Source organism: Emys orbicularis, chromosome 5 (genome assembly GCF_028017835.1).
Source record: "Emys orbicularis isolate rEmyOrb1 chromosome 5, rEmyOrb1.hap1, whole genome shotgun sequence".
Classification (NCBI taxonomy): Eukaryota; Metazoa; Chordata; order Testudines; family Emydidae; genus Emys; species Emys orbicularis.
In genome coordinates, this window is record NC_088687.1 from 117979634 (window position 1) to 118003173 (window position 23540).

General features: G+C 42.2%; 1 protein-coding gene across 1 annotated transcript; it reads left to right on the forward strand.

Annotated features, from left to right (window-relative positions):
• Positions 1-452: 452 nt before the first annotated feature.
• Positions 453-1400, forward strand: HS3ST1 (heparan sulfate-glucosamine 3-sulfotransferase 1). The gene has a single exon (XM_065405591.1). The coding sequence runs from the start codon at positions 453-455 to the stop codon at positions 1398-1400; it is 948 nt and encodes a 315-aa protein (XP_065261663.1).
• The last annotated feature ends 22140 nt before the right edge of the window (positions 1401-23540 follow it).

A 23540-nucleotide genomic window follows, 5' to 3' on the forward strand; every position in this document is an offset into this window, starting at 1 on the left:
TTCATGTTATACCAGTGCAAACCCATTGAAGTCATGTACATAAATGAGAAATTATCAGACTTTAAAGGCATCTTAGATATTAGAGTAAAGAGAAAACTTTATAATGTTTCTGTCTCCAAATGGCAGGAAGATGTTTTCTCATACAGTTCTTATATTTACTTGTCTTTGCAAGTTTAATAATATCCTGTGATGTTGGAGTCTACCCTTGGGAGAACTAGAAAGTTTGATCCGTTGCAGAAAGCAAGATGATATTTAACATAACAATGTAGCTTTTAGCAGTGATATACTTGAGTATATATTAACATGTTTCTCTTTCCTCCCTAGTGACTGCTCTACTTGAAAAATACGTGCTTAGTCAGCAAAAGGAACACTACTTTTCAAAACTGTTCTATGTGGAAATCAATCCATGCCCTATTACCTGGTTGAGTGAAACCAGATTAAGAACTTCTGCCATGGCAGCTCTTCTACTAGGAGCTTTGCTGCTTATTGTTCAACCTCATATAGTGCCTTCCAGACCAGCTGTAATTTCTAAGGCTGAGGCCACTTCTCAATCTGTTCAGAAAGAGCTTTTAAAGAAAACAGTTCTCAAAAATGACTTCAAAGGAAACATTCATTTTAACGGATCTTGCCAGCAGCTACCACAAACTATCATTATTGGAGTAAGAAAAGGTGGAACAAGAGCCTTATTAGAGATGTTGAGTCTCCATCCAGATATTGCAGCAGCAGAAAGTGAAGTCCATTTCTTTGACTGGGAGGATCATTATGGAAATGGATTGCAGTGGTATATGAATCAAATGCCATTCTCTTATCCCCATCAGATCACAGTGGAAAAAACCCCAGCCTATTTCACTTCACCCAAAGTGCCTGAAAGAGTTTATAACATGAACCAGTCAATGAGACTACTCCTTATTTTAAGAGACCCAAGCGAGAGAGTACTATCTGATTACACCCAAGTGTTCTATAATCATGTACAAAAGCACAAGCCGTATCCATCCATTGAAGAATTCCTGATTAAAGATGGTGAACTCAATGTGGACTACAAGGCAATAAACAGAAGCTTATATTACTTTCACATGCAAAACTGGTTGAAGTATTTTCCTCTTGATTGCATTCACATTGTAGATGGGGATAAACTAATCAAAGATCCTTTCCCAGAAATAGAGAAGGTAGAGAGGTTTCTAAGGTTGTCACCTCAAATAAATGCTTCAAACTTTTACTTCAATAAAACGAAAGGCTTCTATTGCCTAAGGGATAGCGGTAGGGAACGTTGTTTACATGAGTCAAAAGGAAGAGCACACCCTCATGTAGATTCTCATTTACTTGATAAACTGCATGAATATTTTCATGAACCTAATAGGAAATTCTTTGAGCTTGTTGACAGAACATTTGACTGGCACTAATTTGTGTTAAGTTATTGATAAGCTTCAGAGCCTAAGTTTCAGTGTACGCTTAAAAATTATATAAAAAAGGGCATTTAAGCTATAATTTATTTGTAAAATCCATAAATACTTCTGTACAGTATTAGTTTCACAATTGCCATATAAACTAGTTATATTTTTCTACTTGTTAAATTTGAAGACATTTTGTATTGTTTTTCATGGTTGTTACATTGTGTATTACGTCTCTATACAAAGGAACTAAAATATTTCACTGCAGAAGATGCTTTCTTGAAATTGTGTTATCTGTTTAATATATAAGAAATTCATTTCAACAAAATCCTTCAGAATTATCTGAATTTTTGAAATATAGTATCTGGACTTTCTCTCTTTATTGTGAATGACCACGTAAACTTTACACTTCTTTTTGTTGTTTTTTTACTAGCAGCTTTAATTTTAAAATATCACTGGGCAGCAAAGTTCTCTAACCTGCTTTATACAATTAATTCTTATTAAAGTGACACCTCACATACTTATTAGGACATGACATGTCAGGTACAATGGAATACTCTGTAAACAGACATACTGACTACCGTACTTACCTTCATATTTAATTTCATAACCGGTGCCCCTGACATTCTTTGGCAGTACAATGCCAGTTTCATGGTAGATTTTAAAAGATTCTGTGGATACATGCTCATAAAAAAACACTGTTGGATGTAGAAACACAGTCAACCTAAGAACTTCCTTTATTTTCTGTATGTGTATATGTTCTTTGTACTGAAAAACGGGAGTGAAGGATTTAACAATATTGGTAAATTTTAAAGGTTGTCATGATTGTTTCTAAATTCTATAGCATTTATTTCTGCTTCAGAATCACTGAAAACCAACACCCCCTCACGAGCCATTAGTTGGATTAACCTCTAGAAATTAATGGCCTTATTCTCATTTATGTTAAGACCTCCCGAACACTGCTCTGGTTATATAAAGGTTCCAAAAGTAAATGTAAATTACATTTGCACCCATATTAAAGCCCCTTTTTGTTGCCAGAGTGGTGCTTTTTGCTTTCCACTCTACACTAGGAAATTAGATCTACACCTCTGAGCAATGCAGTTAAACTGACCTAATCCCCACTATAGACAGTGCTGTGTCGACATAGCCTCTTGGGGAGATAGAGTACCTACGCTGACAGGAGAAGCCCTCCTGTTGGCATAAGTATCTGAAGCGCAGCTGCACCGCTGCAGCGTTTTAAGTGTAGATCTGCCCTTATTGCAAATGAGAATCAGACCCACAGATTTTTCCCTTTCTTCCCCCTCCTCCCTTTCAAGAACATTGAGGTCACATATAGCTTTCATTCATGATTTACAAGGCTACCCTTCTAAGGCCTTTTGTACATTGGGATTAGCCCCTACTTCAGCAATCCTTATGGCTCCCCCTCTGCTGGAAACAGAGTCCAGTGCAAATAATGGCTTTCCTTGCCTACAGGAAGAATTTTCATGTATTATTGAAATCAGAACAAATCCTGAATATAGACAAGGTCCAAAATAGTACTTAAGATGTAAGCTCTTCAGTTGTAATGGAGGGATCTGGCCCAAGATCTACAATATGCAGATCAAGTGACACAATGAAACTGAATTTTCATTGAATTCTGGACAGATAATTACAATACTTTATATGACTTAACTTTGCGTACATTAACCTTTGATGGTGAGATGGAGGGTGGTTCAGGACCAGGCTGTGTTAGGCAGGTATGGCTGCTTGTGTACTATCTTCGGGATGCAAACATCACATACAATGTTGCTTGCATGAAGATTTGTAGCTGCTTTTTTTCTCTCTCCATTCCTTGTGTACTTGTCCAAGCTGGATTCAACCTCAGAGAGGCTTTTTTTATTGATTGATATAATTATTTTAAGTAAAAATTTGGGGGGAAAAATACTTAATGAGACAATATTGTACTGAATAAAAGATATTTTCTTTATTTCATCAGTCTTTTATTTGACAACGTCAGCATTAGAAGACCAAAATTTAGAATTTGACACCTGTTTAGCATCTGGTTAAATAACACTTAAGAATTTGTCAGTAGCTCAGTGCATTCAGATTGAATGGATTTTTTAGTATCACCATCCTTATTGAACTGCCAGTCACCGATCCGAGGGCTGCGGGGTTTGGGACTTGTTTTATTTGGAAGTTGCTTGTTCAGGCTTTTTTGTAATAGGCACCCTTAGTTTTGCACTGCTGCTGGCAGGGGCACTGCCTTAAGAGCTGGGTGCCTGGCCATCAGTTGCTGCTCTCCAGCCACCGAGCTCTGAAGGCAGCACCGCTGCCAGCAGCAGTAAGGGTAGCAACATGCCATACCATGCGAGGCTAGGAAGGTGGTGGCAGGAACCTGCCTTTTCTCCCCTGGGATCCCTTTCTCTGGGGAGGGGTGGTGGGCATTGCTGCCCCTAGGAGAGCCCCCTGAATGGGGAGTGTCAGAATGACCCTGGGGACAGTGCAGGATTCTGCCCGGCAGACACCCTTTTCGCTGGGGGCTTCACTGCCTGCAGCTGTCAGGCTGGCTTCCCCAGCTGGGCTTGTGGGCATGGAGGTTGGCTGTATTTCTGGGGAGGAGGGGTGCCTCGGACAGGGGTGGTGCTGGGAGGGCATGATAGGCCCTGAGACCTGTGGCAGAGCAGCGGATCTAGCCAGAAAGTGGGATGGGGGGGGCAGCTCCTGCCCCTCCTCAGGGTGCTGCAAGGGGAGTAGAGTGGCCAGCATGGAGTGCTCCCGGCCTGTTACACAGGAGCCCGGCCAGCCACCTTTCGGTCCATGAGCCTGCTGCCCTTCTGAGCCACGACCACCAACTGGAACACGTGCCGCTGCTCCAGCCTCTTCCATTCCCCTGCGCTGCAGGAGGTGAGTCCCACTGGCGGGAGTCAGTCACCTAGCAAATGGTTCCTGCCACCACCTCCCTTTCCCCAGCCTCACTCCCTCCCTTGTCCTAGTGCCATCCCCTACCCCTTGCTCACTGCCTGGCTGTCCCTTCATGTGCTAGCGGAGCTTACTGACCACCCCGCTGATCCTCACCCAAGCTTTGCAGTGTGAAGGGTGAGGGATGCCTTGCGAAGCTGGTGTTGGCTGGTGCCTTTAGAAAGACAGAGACGTGTGCGTCATTTCCCCCCCCCCCCCCTCCCTCTTTGCCCTGGTTAAACTCTGTTGCAAACATTTAAGCTTTTTCCTTTCCAAGCCTGAGGTGGAAAATCTCTCACTGTTCTTGCCCCTTTTGGTGTGTGCCATGCTTAATTTGTGCCAGGGCACCTCTTTCATTACAAAGCAAGCACTGAAATGGGTTGGGCTTGTTTTGAAAGGCAGTGCCACTTTTTTTTCCCCTTGTGAGACTTGGCAAAATTCATCCTTACATATTACCTCTCTCACTGTGGGACCTCATGGAGGGTTCTCCATGGAGAACAGGATCCACCACTGCTGCAGCTGTTAAGAACAATTGTCAAGAAAGAGTGTATTTTATCTGGACAGTCACGTGTATTTCACATTGAGATGTAACAGTTTTGAAAGACTCAGTTGTTAAATTCTGGCAGCATGTCACCCCCTGCATTAGCTACAACTGAACACATACTGCGGGCCAAGTTATTGTTTTCACCCATTTTGAAGCACAACACTTAGAATGGGGATTCTGGTGTGAATACTCACATTTACAAAATCATCATTCACTTTCCAAAAATATATTGCTGCAAAAATTTCTACTGGTGAACATATTTGCAAAAAATGAACAAAAGATAGCTGAGCACAGACTTGACTGAAGCAAATTCAAACTTATAGTTAAGTGAATAGCCATGGCAAGGTGTTGAGTTATTTGGCCTGCTCTATTAAGTGGAAGGATTCCCTATGAACGCCTTTCAAATGTTGAGCAATACAGCTACTTCCTTTTGTGAAAATTCTGCAGTTGTAGGTGTAAAGTACAGTCACTCTGGTATTTTTCTAGAGGACTGATTTCTTCAGGGTTCTCAGCCAAGTATGTGCTCATTCCTTGGAAAGTACAAAATAAACTATAGCACCTTAAAGGAATCTAATATATTAGCCTTACCACTCCCTGTGACTGAAAGCAGAAATGATAATTATCCAATCAAATCATTAGTCACAGTGGCATTGAAAGGTTAATCTCTGCCCTTTGATTCACAGTGCTTGCTGGTAAATACCTAGAAAATACCTTAGAAAATCAACTACTGTACTTGCATGTATAGCACATACTGACTAAGAGAAGATGATTGACATAGTGATAACACCTTAAAGTCAGGAAGATGGAACAAGACGATTAGGGTACATAAGACTCTGACTGGGGTAGGAAGGGGAATTCTCTTAGCAACAGCCCAAGATTTTTATTATTACTTTTACTATAGCATTGTCATAGGTACAGTTGGTATTGCACAATTGTTCTAAATGTCTCTTCGCATTTACTTGTTGTCCAGAAACAACATTGCTTTGGAAAGCTTCATAAAAATCTGTGTAGGCATTTTCTGACTTGAGTGAGTTTGAGATTGGAGGAAAGGCAAAGCCCCATTATACCTGCTAAACTAACCTAATGAGGCACTTCAGATCTGTCAACTCAAGTATAGCTTTAGCTGGAACCTTCACATGTGAGGCTCAATTTTGGCCAACCTTACAGAACTCAGCTGGAAAATAGAGGGTGCTGGATGCATTTCCCCCCATCTGTGCCATGAGTCTCAGGGAAGCACAGGTACTGCTCCCTGATAGCACCCAAATGGACTCTAGCTACCCAAAAAGAGGCAGGATGAGGTTAGGACCACTGACGTGCCTTCCTTGCAAATCAGACAGCTAGCTAGGCCTTTAAAGGAGCACATATTGCATCCACTAAAAGGGTGATGATGGAACTACAGCTGAAGCTTGTACTTCTCAGATGGAGTTCTGGCAGAGAGATCCTTTCCTGCTGTGATCCATGGTTTGAGAGACAGAATCTGGTCCTGGTTTTGTATGAAGTCCTGAATGACCACTAGCATCTACACCACACTTGGGGGGAACATATAACTGAAACAAGTTTAAATGATGTTTAAACTAAGTGTACTCACCTTGCTGTTACATACATGCTAGCTAACCAATTCATGAAACACTGCCCCGAATTTTGTAAGCAAAATATTTATCATTTTAACCACACTCCTGGTCACTTGACTTTCTCTCTCACTACATGTTCCCAATTAAATTGGAAGGTATGTATGGATATATTAAGTATCAATGCAAATATATTGGAAAGACTAGTCACATGAAAAATCTGAAAACATTCTATTAGACTTAAAAGGGCATTATATTAATGTCTTGCTTGCCAAAAGAAAGTGGAGACAATCTCTACATTGTGTGGAACATTAGCTGAGGAAAAGCAATACTCTCTTTTCCGGCAACAATAACCCACCCACCTTAAAATTTTCAACGTCCCACCCATGCAATAGTTGATACAGTTTTAAAGTTAGTGCAATAAACTTGAACATTGAGGATGCAGATTTTAAATAGATTCTGGTATAAATAAAATATGCAAGTCAGGGTAGGGAGAAAAACAGCTGGATGCATAAAAGTAGCTGGCCTTGTTGGCCTGAAAAGACCTAATCTCGTTTAATTATAAAGGCTAAGAAAGTTTTGGCTTGGTTAGTACTTGGATACCACCTAGTGTTGTCTATGATAGCAGTGGCTACTATGAACTATGTTATCATTTTTTAAATACAGTTTAGTCATTGATTCTAGACTTGGTGCGCTGCCAAAACACAATCTAAGGCCCTGAGCCTGCCAGTTCTGCGTGGACAGACTTTACACCTGGGAGGAGCTCTTTGCATGATCAGGACTGAACTCAGCAAAGAATACAATTCAGACACATATGCCATGTGGTGAAGAGGCAATGGGTGAAATCCTGGCCCCATTGAAATCAATGGCAATATTATCATTGACTTCAGTGGGGCCATGATTTCACCCAATGAATTTAGAGTGAAGCAGTGGAGTAGCCTGTCATAGGGTTATGTTAACCAAGTTGGTGTCTTGCCTCCCTTTCTAAGGTTTTAATAATCAGTACATCAACAATAACATCATTAACCTGTACTCAGGCTGTCTTGGACTGAACTGGTCAACTCACAAAAGCTAACCAAGGTTCAGATTCAGCTACACCTCCAAGAAAAAGAAGAGTCCTTGCAACATACATCTTTTGTTATATCCATTGCTATCATTACATTGTGTTATGGAGCCTACTCTTGCTGTTTTGGTTGTACTTCTCTTTCCCCTCCCACTCTTTTAGTCTATGTCATTTTTCTGTAATTAAAAAGAACAAAGAAAAGGCATTTTCTGCAAAAGTTACAAGCCAAATACCTCTCTTACACCTATGGAACACAGTGACATCAATGGGGATGCATACTTGTTACTAAGAGCAGGATATTGTTGTGTTAATGTGTTATGTAGGAGATTGTAATTGGACAAAATTCAAATGTATGGACTTGTCATCTTGCATTACAGTAAGGACTATCAACATTTGCTTATGTAACCCACACACTTTCTGGGTGTGGTGTTCTGTCCCATCTAGTGGCACTGGGACCACTTAAAAGAGAGAGAAATTAATGAGTTTGCTCTACAGCCTTGGCTAAGAGCCAGTTGGCTTTTAGCTCATGTGGTAGAGGCTCATGCACTAAGCTCCAGCGGTCCCCGGTTTGACCTAGTCTGCCGACGACCGGGGTTTGTTGGTGTTACACTTACACAGCAATGGGTAATAAGAATATAAGAACAGACATGCTGGGTCAGACCAATGGTCCATCTAGCCCACTGTCCTGTCTTCCGCCAGCAGCCAGTGCCAGAAGCTTCAGAGGGAATGACCAGAACAGGGCAATGGGGGCAATCTCAAGTGATCCAGCCCCCATTGTCCAATTTCAGCAACCCCAGAGTGTGGGGTTGCATCCCTGATCATCTTAGCTAATAGCCATTGATGGTCCTCGCTTCCATTAACTTATCTAATTATTTTCTGAACTCAGTTATACTCTTGGCCTACATAACATCCCCTGGCAACAATTTTCACAGGTTGACTGTGTGTTGTGTGAAGTACTTTCTTTTGCTTGTTTTAAACCTGCTGCCTATTAATTTCATTGGCCGACCCCTGGTTCCTTTGTTATATGAAGGGGTAAATAACCACTTCCTTATTCACTTTCTCCAACCATTCATGATTTTATAGTCCTCTATCATATCCCCCTTAGTCTTTCTTTTCCAAACTGAACAAGTCCTGTCTTTTTAATCTCTCCTCATATAGACGCTGTTCCATCCACCTAATAATTTTTGTTGCCCTTCTCTGTAATTTTTTCAATTCTAATATATCTTTTGTGAGATGGGGCAATGAGAACGACACACAGTATTCACGATGTGGCTATACCATTGATTTATATCTGGGAATTATGCTATATTTGGCAAATAAAACAATATAATACAAAGGAACTGAATTTTTCCTATAGGCATAGATGCACATATGTTACATGTACTTTTACTACATATGACCTTCCATTAATGTTAATATTAGTCCTTCGGCATCACTGTAAATAAGCTGGATCATGTACCATTTATAGCTGAACTGCCCTTCTTCAAGGTTAGATACACATACAAGTAGGCATTATTAATAGCATTAATGTACCTATGTTGTGTGGTCTTGCACTGACAGGCCCTAATGGAATGTACATACAAAAAAGGTCCTCTCCTTGGACCATCACCTTGTTGTGGTAGAGAAGCTTGTGTCCCAATGGCCCTCAGAACTATGTCATCTGGAGTCTTGGACTCCTGGTAGGGCCACCGTTAGTGAGCAGTTCTGAGGTGAGGTTCCAGACAAAGCATGGTCCAGACTTCTCAAGAGCCCAATGGTAGAACAGGTGTATTTGAGGACCTGTCAGTTTTCTGTGGCTGTGAAGGCAGATTAGGGCTGCAGCAGGACAGAGACTTCCTGTTGTCTCAGACTTCTCTGCCCTGAGTCCAGGGCTCCTTTCTGTCAAGTTTCATGAGGTTGCCACCTGTGCACCAGCTCCCCGACCATTAAAAGATTTCACACGTCGGCCTATGCCAAGGGTGTTAACATCTCCCACTAATAAAGTCCTGTGGTGATGGATGAGTGGTGGTGGGCACAGAAACAATGATCTCTGGGAGTCTCTAATCACAAATCTGCATGCAGGTGGTGGTCATGTGTTGGTCGTCTTGCAGTTGGACTTGTGAGACAGAAGCATAATCTGGCAGCTGCGGCCACGACTGAGTAGTCCTTTTCAGGGTTCCCTCTGTTCACCGTGAATGGGGAAAAGGCTAGAGAAGGTGCCCTAAACATAGGCTGTCTCAACCACCTCCTCCACAGCTGGATGGCCATGTTCAGCAAGATCACTCTACCTATGGTCAGAACATACGAAGCAAAGAAATGAATGTAACCACTTGGAATGTTCACACTCTCATGGATTCCTCAAGCAGTGACTGTCCTGAAAGAAAAAGTGCCATGATAGCTAGAGAACGTGCAAGATATGACATCAATATTGCTGCCCTAAATGGGCAGATGAAGGCCAACTGAAAGAAGATGGAGATGGCTATACATTCTTTTGGAAAGGAAAGTCATCTGAATAGAGGCATATTTATGGGGTTGGTTTTGTCATCAAGAACAAGATTGCTAACCAGCTTTAGAACTCCCTATGTGTATAAATGAATGTCTCATGACTCTTCATCTTAAGCTTAGTAACAACCAGTATGCCACAGTCATCAGTGCATACTTGACAATGATGAAGACAACAAAGAGATGTTTTATTGTGCTCTTGGTGCAGTCTTGATTGCCACAGCCAAGGAAGATATGCTTATCCTCATGGGTGACTTCAATGCAAGAGTTGGGCGACACCCTGAACTCTGGAGAGGCACTATTGGGAAAGAAAGGGTGGGGAAAGTCCAGGGCCGGCTCCAGCATTTTTGCTGCCCGAAGCGGACAAAAAGAAAAAAAATAAAAAGCCACGATCGGATTGGCGGCACTTCGGCGGCAGCTATACCGCCGCTGCTGAATTCTTCGGCGGCAATTCGGTGGCAGGTCCTTCCCTCCGAGAGGAACCGAGGGACTGGCCACTGAATTGCCGCCAAAGACCCGGATGTGCCGCCCCCTTCCATGGGCCGCCCCAAGCACCAGCTTGCTGCGCTGGTGCCTGAAGCCGGCCCTGGGAAAGTCATCTCTAATGGCATTCTCCTCCTCAGCAAATGTGTGGAGCATGATTTGCTTTATCATAAATACCATCTTTAGATAGAGGGACAAACATAAAATTTCTTGGAAACATCCACATTCCAAACACTGGCATCTTCTTGACTATGTCATTGTCAGATCCCATGATTACACTGATGTAACATATTACACGAGCCCCAAGAGGTACTGATGACTGCTGGACAGACAATTGTTTGGTCAGATCAATCATGAAAATGTGGCGTGCACTACAACCTTGTAAACAATGAAAATGAATGTGAAAGAGATTTAACATCAGGGCACTTCAAAATCACACTAGTTGCAAGACTCTTCAGCAACGCCTCATTGAGAGGCTCTCTGACTTACATGACAACATCAATGATATCCAAACACATTGGGAGGAGTTCAAGACCATTATTAACAAGGCATGTGTTGAATTGATTGAATACCACCATCAGGATTGGTTTGATGAGAACAAGGAGGAAATCCTATCACTTATTCATCAGAAAAGAAGCACATTTTGCACTTGGCAAAATGAACCCTCTAACCAGCAAAAATGAGAGATTTATCAGCTTAAAGCTGTAGTTCAAAGGAGGTTGTGTGACATCAAGAACCAATGGTGGCAAGAAAAGGCCATGGAGATCCAGAGCTTTGCTGATCAGCATGATATGAAAGCTTTTTTTCCAAACAACAAAAGCCATTGATGGGCCAAGCTCAAGTGGCACAACCCCTCTGCAATCTGAGGACAGTACCACCCTTCTTAAAAACAATGTACCCCTTAAGCAGCATTGGAAGGAGCACTTTGAGACTCTATTGAACCGCGAATCTGAAGTCTCAGCTGCCACCATTGAGTTCATTCCTCAGCATTCGGTAATAGAACCTCTTGCCAATCCCCCTATATTTGGAGGAAGTTTGGCAAGCCATCACTCAGACTAGAAACAACAAGGTGCCAGGCCCAGATGTCATCCTCATGGAGGTCTTCAAAACTGGTGGAATAGCACTAGTGAAAATAATTCATCATCTTCTTGTTAGGATTAATGAGGAAATTCCACCCGACCCAAGGAATGCCAATATTGTGACCATTTTTTAAAAAGGGGACAAGTCAATGTGTGGGAATTACCAAGGCATTGCCCTGCTGTCCATTGTCAGGAAGATCCTTGCTCACATCCTTTTGAACAGTCTCCTCCCTCTTGCCGAAGACATCCTTCTGGAATCCCATTGTAGTTTCAGACCATGTCGGGGCACCACTGATATGATTTTTGTTGCAAGACAGATCCAAGGGAAGTGTAGAGAACACCAGCCATTGTTTATGGCCTTTATTGACCTAAATAAGGCATTTGATTCCATCATTCATGAAGTGTTATGGAAGGTGCTGTCTAGATTCAGTTGTCCATTGAAGTTCATTCGCTTTCTCAGGCTACTTCATGATGGGATGACTACCACCATCCTCTGTAATGCATTGGAGACGGACCTGTTCACCATCTGTACTGGTGTTAAACATGGCTGAGTTATTGCCCCAACCCTTTTTCCCCATCTATCTTGCCATGATCTTGATTCTTATTTGTGACCACCATTCTTCTGGAATTGGGACTGAGTATCACATGGATGGCCAGCTCTTCAACCTTTGGTGTCTTCATTCTAAAATTAAGGTCATTAGGGCTGGTATTACCAACCTGTAGTATGCTTACAACTGTGCTATCCTCGTACACACTGAGGCTGACTTGCAGTCCACCCTAGATCTTTTCTCTGGCGCCTATCATAGCCTGGGACTTTCCCTCAACATTGGGAAGATTAAGGTGCTCCACCAGCCTGCCCCAGCACAAGTTCCTCCCCATTCTCCCACAAATTGTCATTGGTGGTGATTTCCTGGAAAACGTTGAGTATTTCCCTTACCTTAATAGCCACCTCTCCCAGAGAAACCAATCTTGATGTGGAGATCGAACATAGGATCCATTGTGCCAGTGCATCCTTTGGAAAGTTGATTCATTGTGACTTTATTGACAGAGATCTGCAGATGGTCTACAATGCAGTAGTCAGTCATCCACACTCTTCTTTATGGATGAGAGACATGGGTGACATACTGAAGCCATCTTAAGCGTCTGGAGTGGTACCAACAGCGCTGCCTTAGGAAGATTCTCCATATCAGATGGGAAGATTGTCACACCAATGCCAGCATTTTGTCTGCAGCTAACATCACCAATGTTGAGATGAAGATTATGAAACATCAACTTTGCTGGACTGGCCATTGTGTGCAGGCTGATACTCGTCTTCTGAAGCAAATCCTCTTTTCTCAACTTAGTCATAGTCAGAGGACTTGCAGGGGACAGAGGAAACACTACAAGGGCACCTTGAAAATATATCTTAAGAATGGAGGCATTGACCCCACAAATTGGGAAGAGCTGGCTGGCAATTGACTGCAATGGCATTGCATCATACATCAAGCCTCAGCCAGTTTTGAAGAGAATCGCCTTGCTTAGGAGACTAAGAAATGACAGTGGAGGAAGGAAAGGGTACAGCATCCCGGCCAGCAGTTGTGCTCTCTCCAAGCAACTACCTGTCATAAATGTGGAAAAACCAGTAGAGCACAGATCTCAGCCATCTTAAGTCTCATCAGTGACTCCCCCGCCTACCCCCACAGACATCATCCTCCTATCTAGGGATAGCTGCCACTGATGACACAGAAGATAAGATCCTGGGGTTTTAAATTTTGGTTTTGTGCCTCTTTAGGATTGCAAGTCTTAATTTATGACTTTATATGATTAATATTTCAACTGTACTGTTGCACAAGTGTGTGTGTGTGTGCGCAAATGGGTGGCTTAAGGAAGGAACACAGGAACCACAACCCTGGGTCAGACCAGTAGTTCATCTAGTCCAGTGGTTCTTAAGCTTTACTGCAGCCTGCACCCCTTCCATTCTCAAAATATGTTCTCGCACCCCTTATCAAAAATCAAAATATGTTCTCGCACCCCTTACCAAAAATCATTGAAGTAGGTCAGTTCTTTAAACCTAGATATATTTTTTGTTTGTATATTACAGTAATTGTTAAAAAATGTATAATGTTAATAAATACATAGGTTTGATTAAACAAAGTAGTTGTACTTACGTGCCTGTGCTTAATTTGTGTTTTCGATGATTTACCTTCTAAAAAAATCTGGCATGTCTCGCACCCTCAGAAAGGGCATCTTGCACCCCTAGCGGGTGCGTGCACCCCAGGTTAAGAACCACTGATCTAGTCTATATAATGCTGTCTGTTACTGTGGCCAGTGCCAGATGCTGCAGGAGAAGATGAAAAGAACTCTGAAGTGAACAGTCACAGTATCCTTCCTATAGGGCCATAGGAGAAGTTTCTTCCTAACCTCTATCACCTTGGGCTAGTTTCTGTTGCAATTATTCATGTTGAATTAGTACTTTCAGTAAATGGGGCTTCAAGTTGCTACTGAACACAAGTAAGGACATCAGAATTTGTCCCTTGCATTTGCTATAATGTGAGAGTTTGCATCTCTTAAAAAATGTCTATATAACATAATTGGATGTTCTAATTCTCCATATAAATGTCTAATCCTTGTTTTTATATATTTAAATTTGTACCCAGTCCTCCATCTGCTATGAATAAAAGATTTTGGTGAAGAGATGATTTGCAACCTGAAGGAGGAAGGGAGTTCATTTTAAACACTTTGCAGACAGGAGACTTAAAAAAAAAATATTTTATAATATAAAAAAGAACATCTGTGGACCAGTTGGTTTCTTGCTGAATCAGCCAACTTGATGTGATACTGCTTTTGGCAGTTTCACCAGCCCTGTGTAGCCTTCCATTCTGTCACTTCCATGAGATATTTATTATTGAATATGACTGTAGGTTGGATTGTCAAATACATCATGTTTTATCACGCTGACATTAGTTTGCTAATTTAATAATTAAAGTGATGGTTAACAAAAGTGGTGCAGTTTTTGAATATTTAATAAACTAGGATCAGCTGATGCTCAGATATATTCACAACCTGGAAAAAGTTAAACAATGTGAAAGTCTGACCATGTCAATACTTCTTTTCTGTGACTCATGGTAGAATTTCTTCTACATCCTTTAAGCAAGAAATGTAAATCTGAACTATGCAAAAATAAAGGAAATAATTCTTTGAAAATAGGGCAATATCATAGAAATATATTTTAATAAGGGGATTATTTGATCATGAAAGATGTTCCATTGATACCACTGTTCACAGAACAAATACAACATGGAGAACAATGAAAATTTCCCCATGATGTCCTAAGAATCTTTCAACTCTCATTTGGAGGCATCACTTCTAGAGATAAGATGAGTTGAGACTACATGCCCATCCAATCCTGAGCTTCTCTGCTAACAAGGCTCCTGTTGGTGGTATATGTGACAGTCACTTTTTGTATAATGTAGACACCTCTCCATTAAGAACCATACTATTACCACTAACCATTTTCACATGGGCCACTCAACAGTGTGAATTTTAGTCTTAGCCAACTAGATTTGAAGCAATGATATAGAAGCCAAAGTCTGTACAGCCTATTACCAATGCACTGAGCTGTATGGCAGTTCTTAATAGTTTATAGGTTTGACATAATAATTCTAAAATCCTGGGGCCTGATTCTGCTTTTCTACTCTCAGATACCTAGGTGTAAATCTGTAGTTATTCCACTGAAGGCAACAGAATTATTCAGAACTTATACTAGTATACCTGAGAGCAGAATCCGGCCCTTGTAACACAGAATGGGCTCTACTAAATATAATTAAGTTAATTCAAAGTCCAACAAAATAGTCCACATCTAATAGCTTATGGCTCTGCATCTATTCACCTGGATAAAGAGAAGAAAATGTAATGGTCCAAAGACATAAACTTTTAGTACACACATATATTTTTGTAGGTACTGGGAGAATCACATTTTCCCCTGGGGTGGGAGCATGTAGTGCCCACTCAGTTTAATGGCAGTCCTGCACACATATCTGGGGAAAGAATTTGATCCTTAATATTTAAAATAATGTTAAGAACTCAAATGTGTTCTGTGTCCTTTTTATACATTAAATCTATTTTTGATTGCCTCACATCTTAACTATGTAAACAGTAATAAGTCACCAGGACCAGTTGCTATTCACCCAAGAATTCTGAAGGAATTCAAATATGAAATTGCAGAACTACTAACCGTGGTATGTAACTTATTACTTAAATCAGCTTTTGTACCAGATGACCATGGGCATCAAGTATCGAAGGCCAGGAGAGGCTAAGCCTCCCCAAACAGCCAGGTATGGCCTCACCCACTCTCTGCCCTGAGGCCCTCTCCTACCTTCCACTCTTCCCCCATAGCCCCAGGCCAGGCTGCTCCTCTTTCCCAAAGCGGGCAGGGGCTGGGGCTCAGTTTGGGGCTACGGCAGGCCAGTGGCGGCCTGAGTCAGTTGGGGCTGGTGCTCAGGCCAGCCGGCACTAGGATGAGCCGGTGCTCCGGTGCTGGGGCCACCCAAAGCTCCGGGGCTGGGCTACTCTGGCCATGGTGGGGGGCTCAGGACTCCAGCAGGGGAAAGGGGTGAAAGGGGCAAGGGAGGGGCTGGGCTTCGGGCAGAAGGGACAGGGCTGGGGGCTAGCCTCCCAGAATGGGCTGTTCATGTGCTGCCCATATGACTGGAGAATAGCTAATGCGATGCCAATTTTAAAAAAAGGCTCAATTACAAGCCAGTAACCCTGACTTTAGTACCAGGCAAATTGGTTGAAATTATAGTAAAGAACAGAATTATGAGACACATAGATGAACACAATTTGTAGAGGAAGAGTCAACATGGCTTTTGTAAAGGGAAATCATGCCTCACCAATCTATTAGAATTCTTTTGGGAGGTGGGGTTCAACAAACATGTGGACAAGGGTGATCCAGTTGATATAGTGTACTTGGACTTTTGGAAAGCGTTTGACAAGGTCCCTCACCAAAGGCTTTTAAGCAAAGTAAGCAGTCATGAGATAAGGAGGAAGGTTCTCTCATGGATCCATAACTGGTTAAAAGACAGGGAAAAAAGGGGTAGGAAGGATTGGTTAGTTTTCAGATTGAAGAGAGTTAAATAGCGGTGTCTCCCACAGTCTGTACTGGGACTACTGCTGTTCAACATATTCATAACCTGGAAAAATGGGTAAACAGGGAAGAGGCAAAATTTGCAAATGATACAAAATTACTCAGGATAGTTAAGTCCAAAGCAGAGTGTGAGGAATTACAAAGGGATCTCACAAAACTGGGTGACTGGGCAACAAAATGGCAGATGAAATTCAATGCTGATAAATGAAAAGTAGTGCACATTGGAAGACATACTCCCAGCTGTACATAGAAAATGATGGGGACAAAATTAGCTGTTACCACTCAAGAAAGAGATCTTGGAGTCATTGTGGCTAGTTTTCTGAAAATATCTGCTCAACGTGCAATGGCAGTCAAAAAAGTGAACAGAATGTTAGGAATCGTTCAGAAAGGGATAGATAAAGACAAAAGATATCATAATACCACTATATAAATCCCTGATATGCCCATACCTTGCATACTACATGCAGCTCTGGTTGCCCCATCTCAAAAAAGATATATTGAATTGGCAAAGGTACAGAGAATGGCAACATAAATGATCAGCAGTATAGAACAGCTTCCATATGAGGAGAGATTAAAAAGACAGGGCCTGTTCGGTTTAGAAAAGAAACGGCCAAGGGGGAATATGACAGAGATCTATAAAATCATAACTGGTGTGGAGAAAGTTAATACGGAAGTGTTGTTTACCTCTTCCCATTACACAAGAACCAGTGGTCACCCAATTAAATTAATAGCATGTTTAAAACAAATAAAGGAAGTACTACTTCACACAATGCACAGTCAGCCTATGGAACTTATTGCCTGGGGATATTGTAAAAGCCAAAAGTATAACTGGGTTCAGAAAAATAATTAGATAAGTTCATGGAAGATAGGCCCATCACTGGCTATTAGCCAAGATGGTCAGGGTTGCAACCCCATGCTCCGGGTGTCCTAAGCTTCTAACTTCCAGAAGCTGGGAGTGAATGACAGAGGATGAATCACTCGATAATTGCCCGGTTCTGGTCATTCCCTCTGAAGTATCTGACATTGGCCACTGTCAGAAGACAGGATTCTGGGCTAGATGGCCATTCTTATGTTCTTAAATTATATGTACTATTATGTGTACATTTCTGGTTTCCATAAAACACAATGTGATGTTTCTATGCTCAAGTATGTTGCAAATATTTGGTAAAAAATATGGGCCCAATGCCCTGCATAAGACTCGCAGGGTGAAATCCTGGCCCTATTGAAATCAATGGCAAACTCCCAATTACTTCAGTCTGCCAAGATTTCACACCCAAAGTGCTAAGCCAATTCCTCCAGGGCCCTGCACCATACATAACTCAAACTAGTGTTTTAGTGAGTTAGTTCTGGTTCTACGCAATATTCACTTTTTGGCTATGTTCAGTGTGTTTTGATTTTTTGAAGACATCAATTTCCAGTAGTCTGTTATAGCCAAATATACCTTGCCATAGACGGAACTGTCAGAGTAACCGTGTCCTAATCACTACTGTATATTTTTTTCAGTTCAGTATAATATTTTATATTTATATAGTACCTTCCTTTTCAAAGTACTTTGCAGCCATATGCATGCAGCACCACTGAAATGCAGCCACCTCTCGAGTGGAAGAAAAAAGCCAAATTATGCATAAAACATTGTAGAACAGTGCAGGTGAAGAGTAGACATTCTATTCAGTGACACCAAGATAAATCTCTGCTCTTAAGGAGTATCGTGAAACCTTTAATATCTGTGTAAAACAAATAGGATCTGGGGTTTAGAGTCTCATCTACCAGATCCTCACACAGTAAATTGCAAAGTACTCAATTAATCTCCCTCAGAAGGTACAAATGCTGAGATATAAAACTGTGGTTCAAAAATAATCTGGGTGTTTCAAATCCATGACCTTCAATATTTCAGTGAATGAAATAAACAAACTTCAGATTTACTAACTATATGGCTAGTGAGTAAGGGGCTAATGGGCTTCAGGTGCCTGGGTGCTTTTGCAAATCTCACTAGGGACCTATCTGCATTTTTAAGTGCCTAAATACCTTTGTAAATCTGGCCCTGAGTGTCCTTTGGGGGCTTTGAGAATGTTTTTTGGGAGTTATGGACATGCCAACAGAAAAAATATTTTAAAGCCCAAAATATACAATTTCATGCAATTGAAATTTTAAGTTTTATGTATCTAGAAACTTAAGAATGATGAAAATAAAATCTCCTAATCCTTAAAGCAGCTTAAACCTTCAAGCAAGGTCATTTCAGTTTACACGGAGCCATTTTTTTTTCAATACTATCACAAGTGATAAGCATTTAAGCAAACAGTGTCTGAAAACTGTTGCTGCATCATTTTTCCTTAGGCAAAAGTAAAAACAAACTAATACAACAAACACTATTTGAACTTCCCCCCCCCCCCCCTGGATCCACTTCAAACTCACACTACAGGAATTTAGTGTTAAGATAAGTGAAGTGATGGAAGAGAATAAATGAATTAAACAAAATATCAGTGAGAAATACACAGTCAATGGGCCAGATTCTCAACTAATTTAAATCAGCATAGCTTCATTTAAGCCAATGGATCTGTTTTTCATTTACAGTGATGCTCCTTTTCGCTTTTCTGTCATTTAAAAGGGGACTTGAAGGGGAAGTAAATGATAATCATAGCTAGTTTAGTGTCTCTTTGAATTGCTAGAGTGGTGTAAAGAGGCCTTAGTGTAAATGAAAATCAGACCTTAATATACGTAGGCATGTTCTGAGGTGACTTATCCACCTTAGCTGACTTACCTCTAAATTGTATCAACAGATGATGATATGTAGAACTGGGTGAAATTATTTGGTTGAATGACAAATTTGCTAAAAAAATGCAGTTTCAGCCAACTAAAAAATGAGAAAAATTAGGAGGAAAAAATGGAAAAAGTCAAACCCAATTTCCAATTGACATTTTGTTTCAGTTTTTCATTTCAGCAAGAAAAAAAAAATGAAGAAAATCAGCTTGTGTGTGAAACTAACTGTATTTTTTTCAGATATTTTCTTTTGGCCACTGAATTGAAAACTCTTGATTCACTCTGCTCTAATGATATGCCAAAAATCTTTTTAAAAGCCTTATACTATTAGTGATAGGTAGGGCAAGGTATTTTTCACAGAATGAGAGGAAATGGCTTTCATTTACAAGTTAGCTTGACTCCAAGTGTCCATAAAAACTGCTTCTCATCTCATGAAATCCCACAAAAATACATGATTTTTCTTTGAAATCATTGCCTGTCAATTACATGCTTGCTATTTAAACCTGACTTGCAAAATTGTACTTGGCCACTGTTTTGGAAGGCTAATTTAAATCCATGCCTACTGTGTAAATATTGCAGCACTGGAATCAATATGAAAACGGACTTGTTGCTTTATGGCTTAACACTAAGGAATACAGTGAAGTTAAATGCATCATTAAAATGCAGACAATACCCTGCAGTTATAGTTCATTGAGCATGTGTGCTATAAATCAAGTGAAGATTCATAGTAGATCTGGTTATTTTTCTTTTTTCAGTCCCAGTAAAAATGTACTAAATTACCCATATTTGGACACCTGTAGCTTAAACTTGGACAAAACCTTCTTCTCTGTCTCTAAGAAGGCTGGTGGTAGGGAGAAGACCATAAGCTCGAAATACATGTGTTTATATTTTCTATTAAGTTGAGATCATATCTTGTGACAGAGAGTGTGGATCTCCGTAGTCCATTGGGGGGAGTGGCTCCTCCCCCTCCGGGTCTGTGGGCGACCAATCTGCCCCACTACGTCTCCAGGGGATCGCCTGACATGGGGAATCAGCATGGCAACGGGAGACGTGGGCTTGGGCCTCTGATCAAGGCCGAACAACAAACACAGTTACGGAGACCCAGCCCCTGGCCAGGGCGGGGCAGCAAAGAGTCAATTAGCCCAGGCCCTTAAGCAGGGCAGGGCAGTAAAGAGTCTAAGGAGCTCAGGCCTGCACTCAGGCTGGGCAGCAAACAGTCAATTAGCCCAGGCCCTTAAGCAGGGCAGGGCAGTAGAGCGTCTAAGGGCTCAGGCCTGTACTCAGGCTGAGCAGTAAACAGTCGGGACTCCTAGCTCTGGCGGAGGGCCGACAAGTGCAGGCTTCTTGCCTAAGAGAGGGGGAGACTGCCACCCATGGATTGGGGTGGAAGGCGGGGACGCAGGCCCACCCACTCCACTGTGTCCCGGCCAAGTCACCTAGCAGTGGCAGAGTGGTCTGCCACTGGGTCAGCGGGGATCCTGACCGCAACATGGTGACTCGCTTACTATCAGCATTGCAGCCAGACGGGGGTTGGCTACCCCTGGGCCACTTCCCAACTCCCCCTCAGGGTGTACCTGGCTCTGTAGAGGGTCGCCCTGGTTGTCCGTGAAGAAGGCCTCTGTCAGTGATTGCAGCTTCTCTGTGCTCGGGTCCGTAAATGGCCTTGGCGATCCTGGACAGTCCTTGGCTCCCTTGGGGTCTGCAGCAGCTTCCCAGCTCGGGAGCTCACAGGAGGTGTCTGGCTCCTCCAGCGGCTGCTTCCCAACTGAGTTCTCTGGCACGCCTTTTACACTTCCGCTCCCGCCCACTGACTTCTGGCGGGAGGGTTGAGCGTGGCATGGCTCTGCCCACTAGGGTTCAGTGAGGGGCTCCTCCCCCTCCGAGTCTGTCAATCCTTCCCACTACAATCTCCATCTGTAATTCAGAGTTCATAACAACATCAAATGAGTGTGGGATAGAGGACTGGTATTGAGGAAAAATTGCCTCTTTGAAAGGACAATATAGAAACAGGCTGAAGCAGAGATTTGCACTCTGGTCTATGAAATGTGCTAGCCTTTGAAAGGCAACTATTAATAATCATTAAGGGTCTTTGCATCCTTCATGGGCTCTCTCTTAGAGAAAGCAGTGAGTCCAACCCTATTGTGTATGTAGATAACTGGACCATACTGGGCTGAAAGGAGGAAGGCATATCTGGATAAGCAAGCTGATCCAGTTGCAGGGGCTAGAGATTTCTGAACACATCGGGGAGATGGTGACAGGCTGATCAGAGAGAGGCGATAACAGTCATGAGGTACAAGATATTTACATTTCTGTTTTCTCTGTAACTACACTGAGAGGCCTCAGCTGCTTTAACTTATGGGAAGCATAAAACTAGAGATACTAAGCAAATGGGTTTTTTTAATTCCATTTTCTCTCTGTCTTCATACATTTTGTTTTTGTTAAGTTATTGTTGTCTGGGTAATTTCATGCAGACATCGCTGGAGAAAAAAGAACACTGTAACCTCTAAGGAGAGGTGCTGAAGAGTAAAGAGTTTGTGGATCCCTACACCCCATTACCTCCCCCACTCCGTCTTGGCCAATGCAGAAAGATCCACTCCCAACAAGTTGTGTTACCATCAGGATGTGGCAAGTGGACACAAGAAAAGAAGCTGAAGGACAAGGCAGAACGTTGAGAGCTAGTGTAACACCAACAGACTCCTGTGGTTGGGATTAAACTGGGGACCTCGGGAGCTTAGTGCATGAGCCTCTACTGCATGAGCTAAAAGCCACATGGCTGTTAACTAAGACTGTAGAGCAGACTCATTAATTTCTCTCTCTAAGTGGTCTCGGTGCCACTAGATGGGACAGAACACCACATCCAGGAGGTGTGTGGGTTACACTAGCAATGGCATTGGTCACACCTTACCATAAGAATTGTTTGTCCTACTGGTAACATTATAATTAAATTGCTCTGGCTAGATGGCTTAACCTGGTACATTAATGAAATACAGGTTTTTATACAAGACTCAGCACTGTGTTGCCTAACACTGATGCCATTGTTACTAAGTGTTCAGAGGTCTTATAAGGCCCGTTGTATGGAATACCAGTAGAAATTGAGGCAGACAGAACAGGATGTAGTTTTAGGTGAGGGGGTGTCACATACTGTCCTAGTAGAGCGCCTTCTGCTGGGAACTCACCAGACTGCTGTGTTTGGGCCTCACACACTGGGCCCATGTTCTCTTAAGTTCCCTTGGTCTGAGCACACTTTGCACTGTGTCTTTCCTTGGTCTCTCTGGTATATTTCCTAGGCACAGGCTCTCTGTCTGTTGCCCCTTCACAGAAATGGGGCTCCCCGGCACAGCTACCCTAGGCCCCCCTGGACCAGTCCTGACAACCCAGACTCTCCAGTGTCTTAAGCACACCCTTTCCCAGAGCTCCAGCCCTTTAGGCACTCTGGTTTACAGTTCACCTTTTCAGGGACACGTGAGAGTGAAAACAAACATATGCTCGGGCTCTGTAAGGGTTCCAAACCCCAGTTACTCTTTACTCTAGCACAAGAAATACACAGATCTAGAAGAAAAAAAAAACAATAAACACGTATATATATTTCCCTGGCTTGGTTTTCTAACTATCTTGAGCATTCCCTGGTTTTAGATCAGAGTGCTCTGATGAGTCCAGGATCTCCCCTCCTGCACATGGTTTCTCTACTGAATCATGGAATCTCTTCTTTCTCTTGTGCGTACAGTTTTTTTCTTCCTCAGCTGGTCACAGTTGAAAAGGACCACTCTGTGGCTATGAAAGCATGCCAAGCTTACCATGTCTGTGAGACCCTCTGAGTTGACCCTGAGTGTGTCAGGCTCTGTGTCTTTTAAGACCCACTATTTACACCTGACTTCTTTGTTCTCCTCTTTGGGGATTTTCCACTCTCCAAATCAGAGAACCTTCAGACAAAAATGGTTGGATTGGTTTCCCTAGTGTTCAGGTATCCAATTGTCCCAAGTCACTTCCCCTTGACTGGGAGTCATCAATGTTAACAACTCTCCATTGTCAGGCCTGATTCACCACACTTTAGAATTTTAGTCCAACACAGAAGTAAAGAGCTGGCTGTATTTTAAAGAATCCTTATTGGAGGTTGC

Coding starts and splice junctions, on each gene's coding strand:
- HS3ST1 (XM_065405591.1), top strand. CDS start 453: ATGGCAGCTCTTCTACTAGGAGCTTTGCTGCTTATTGTTCAACCTCAT.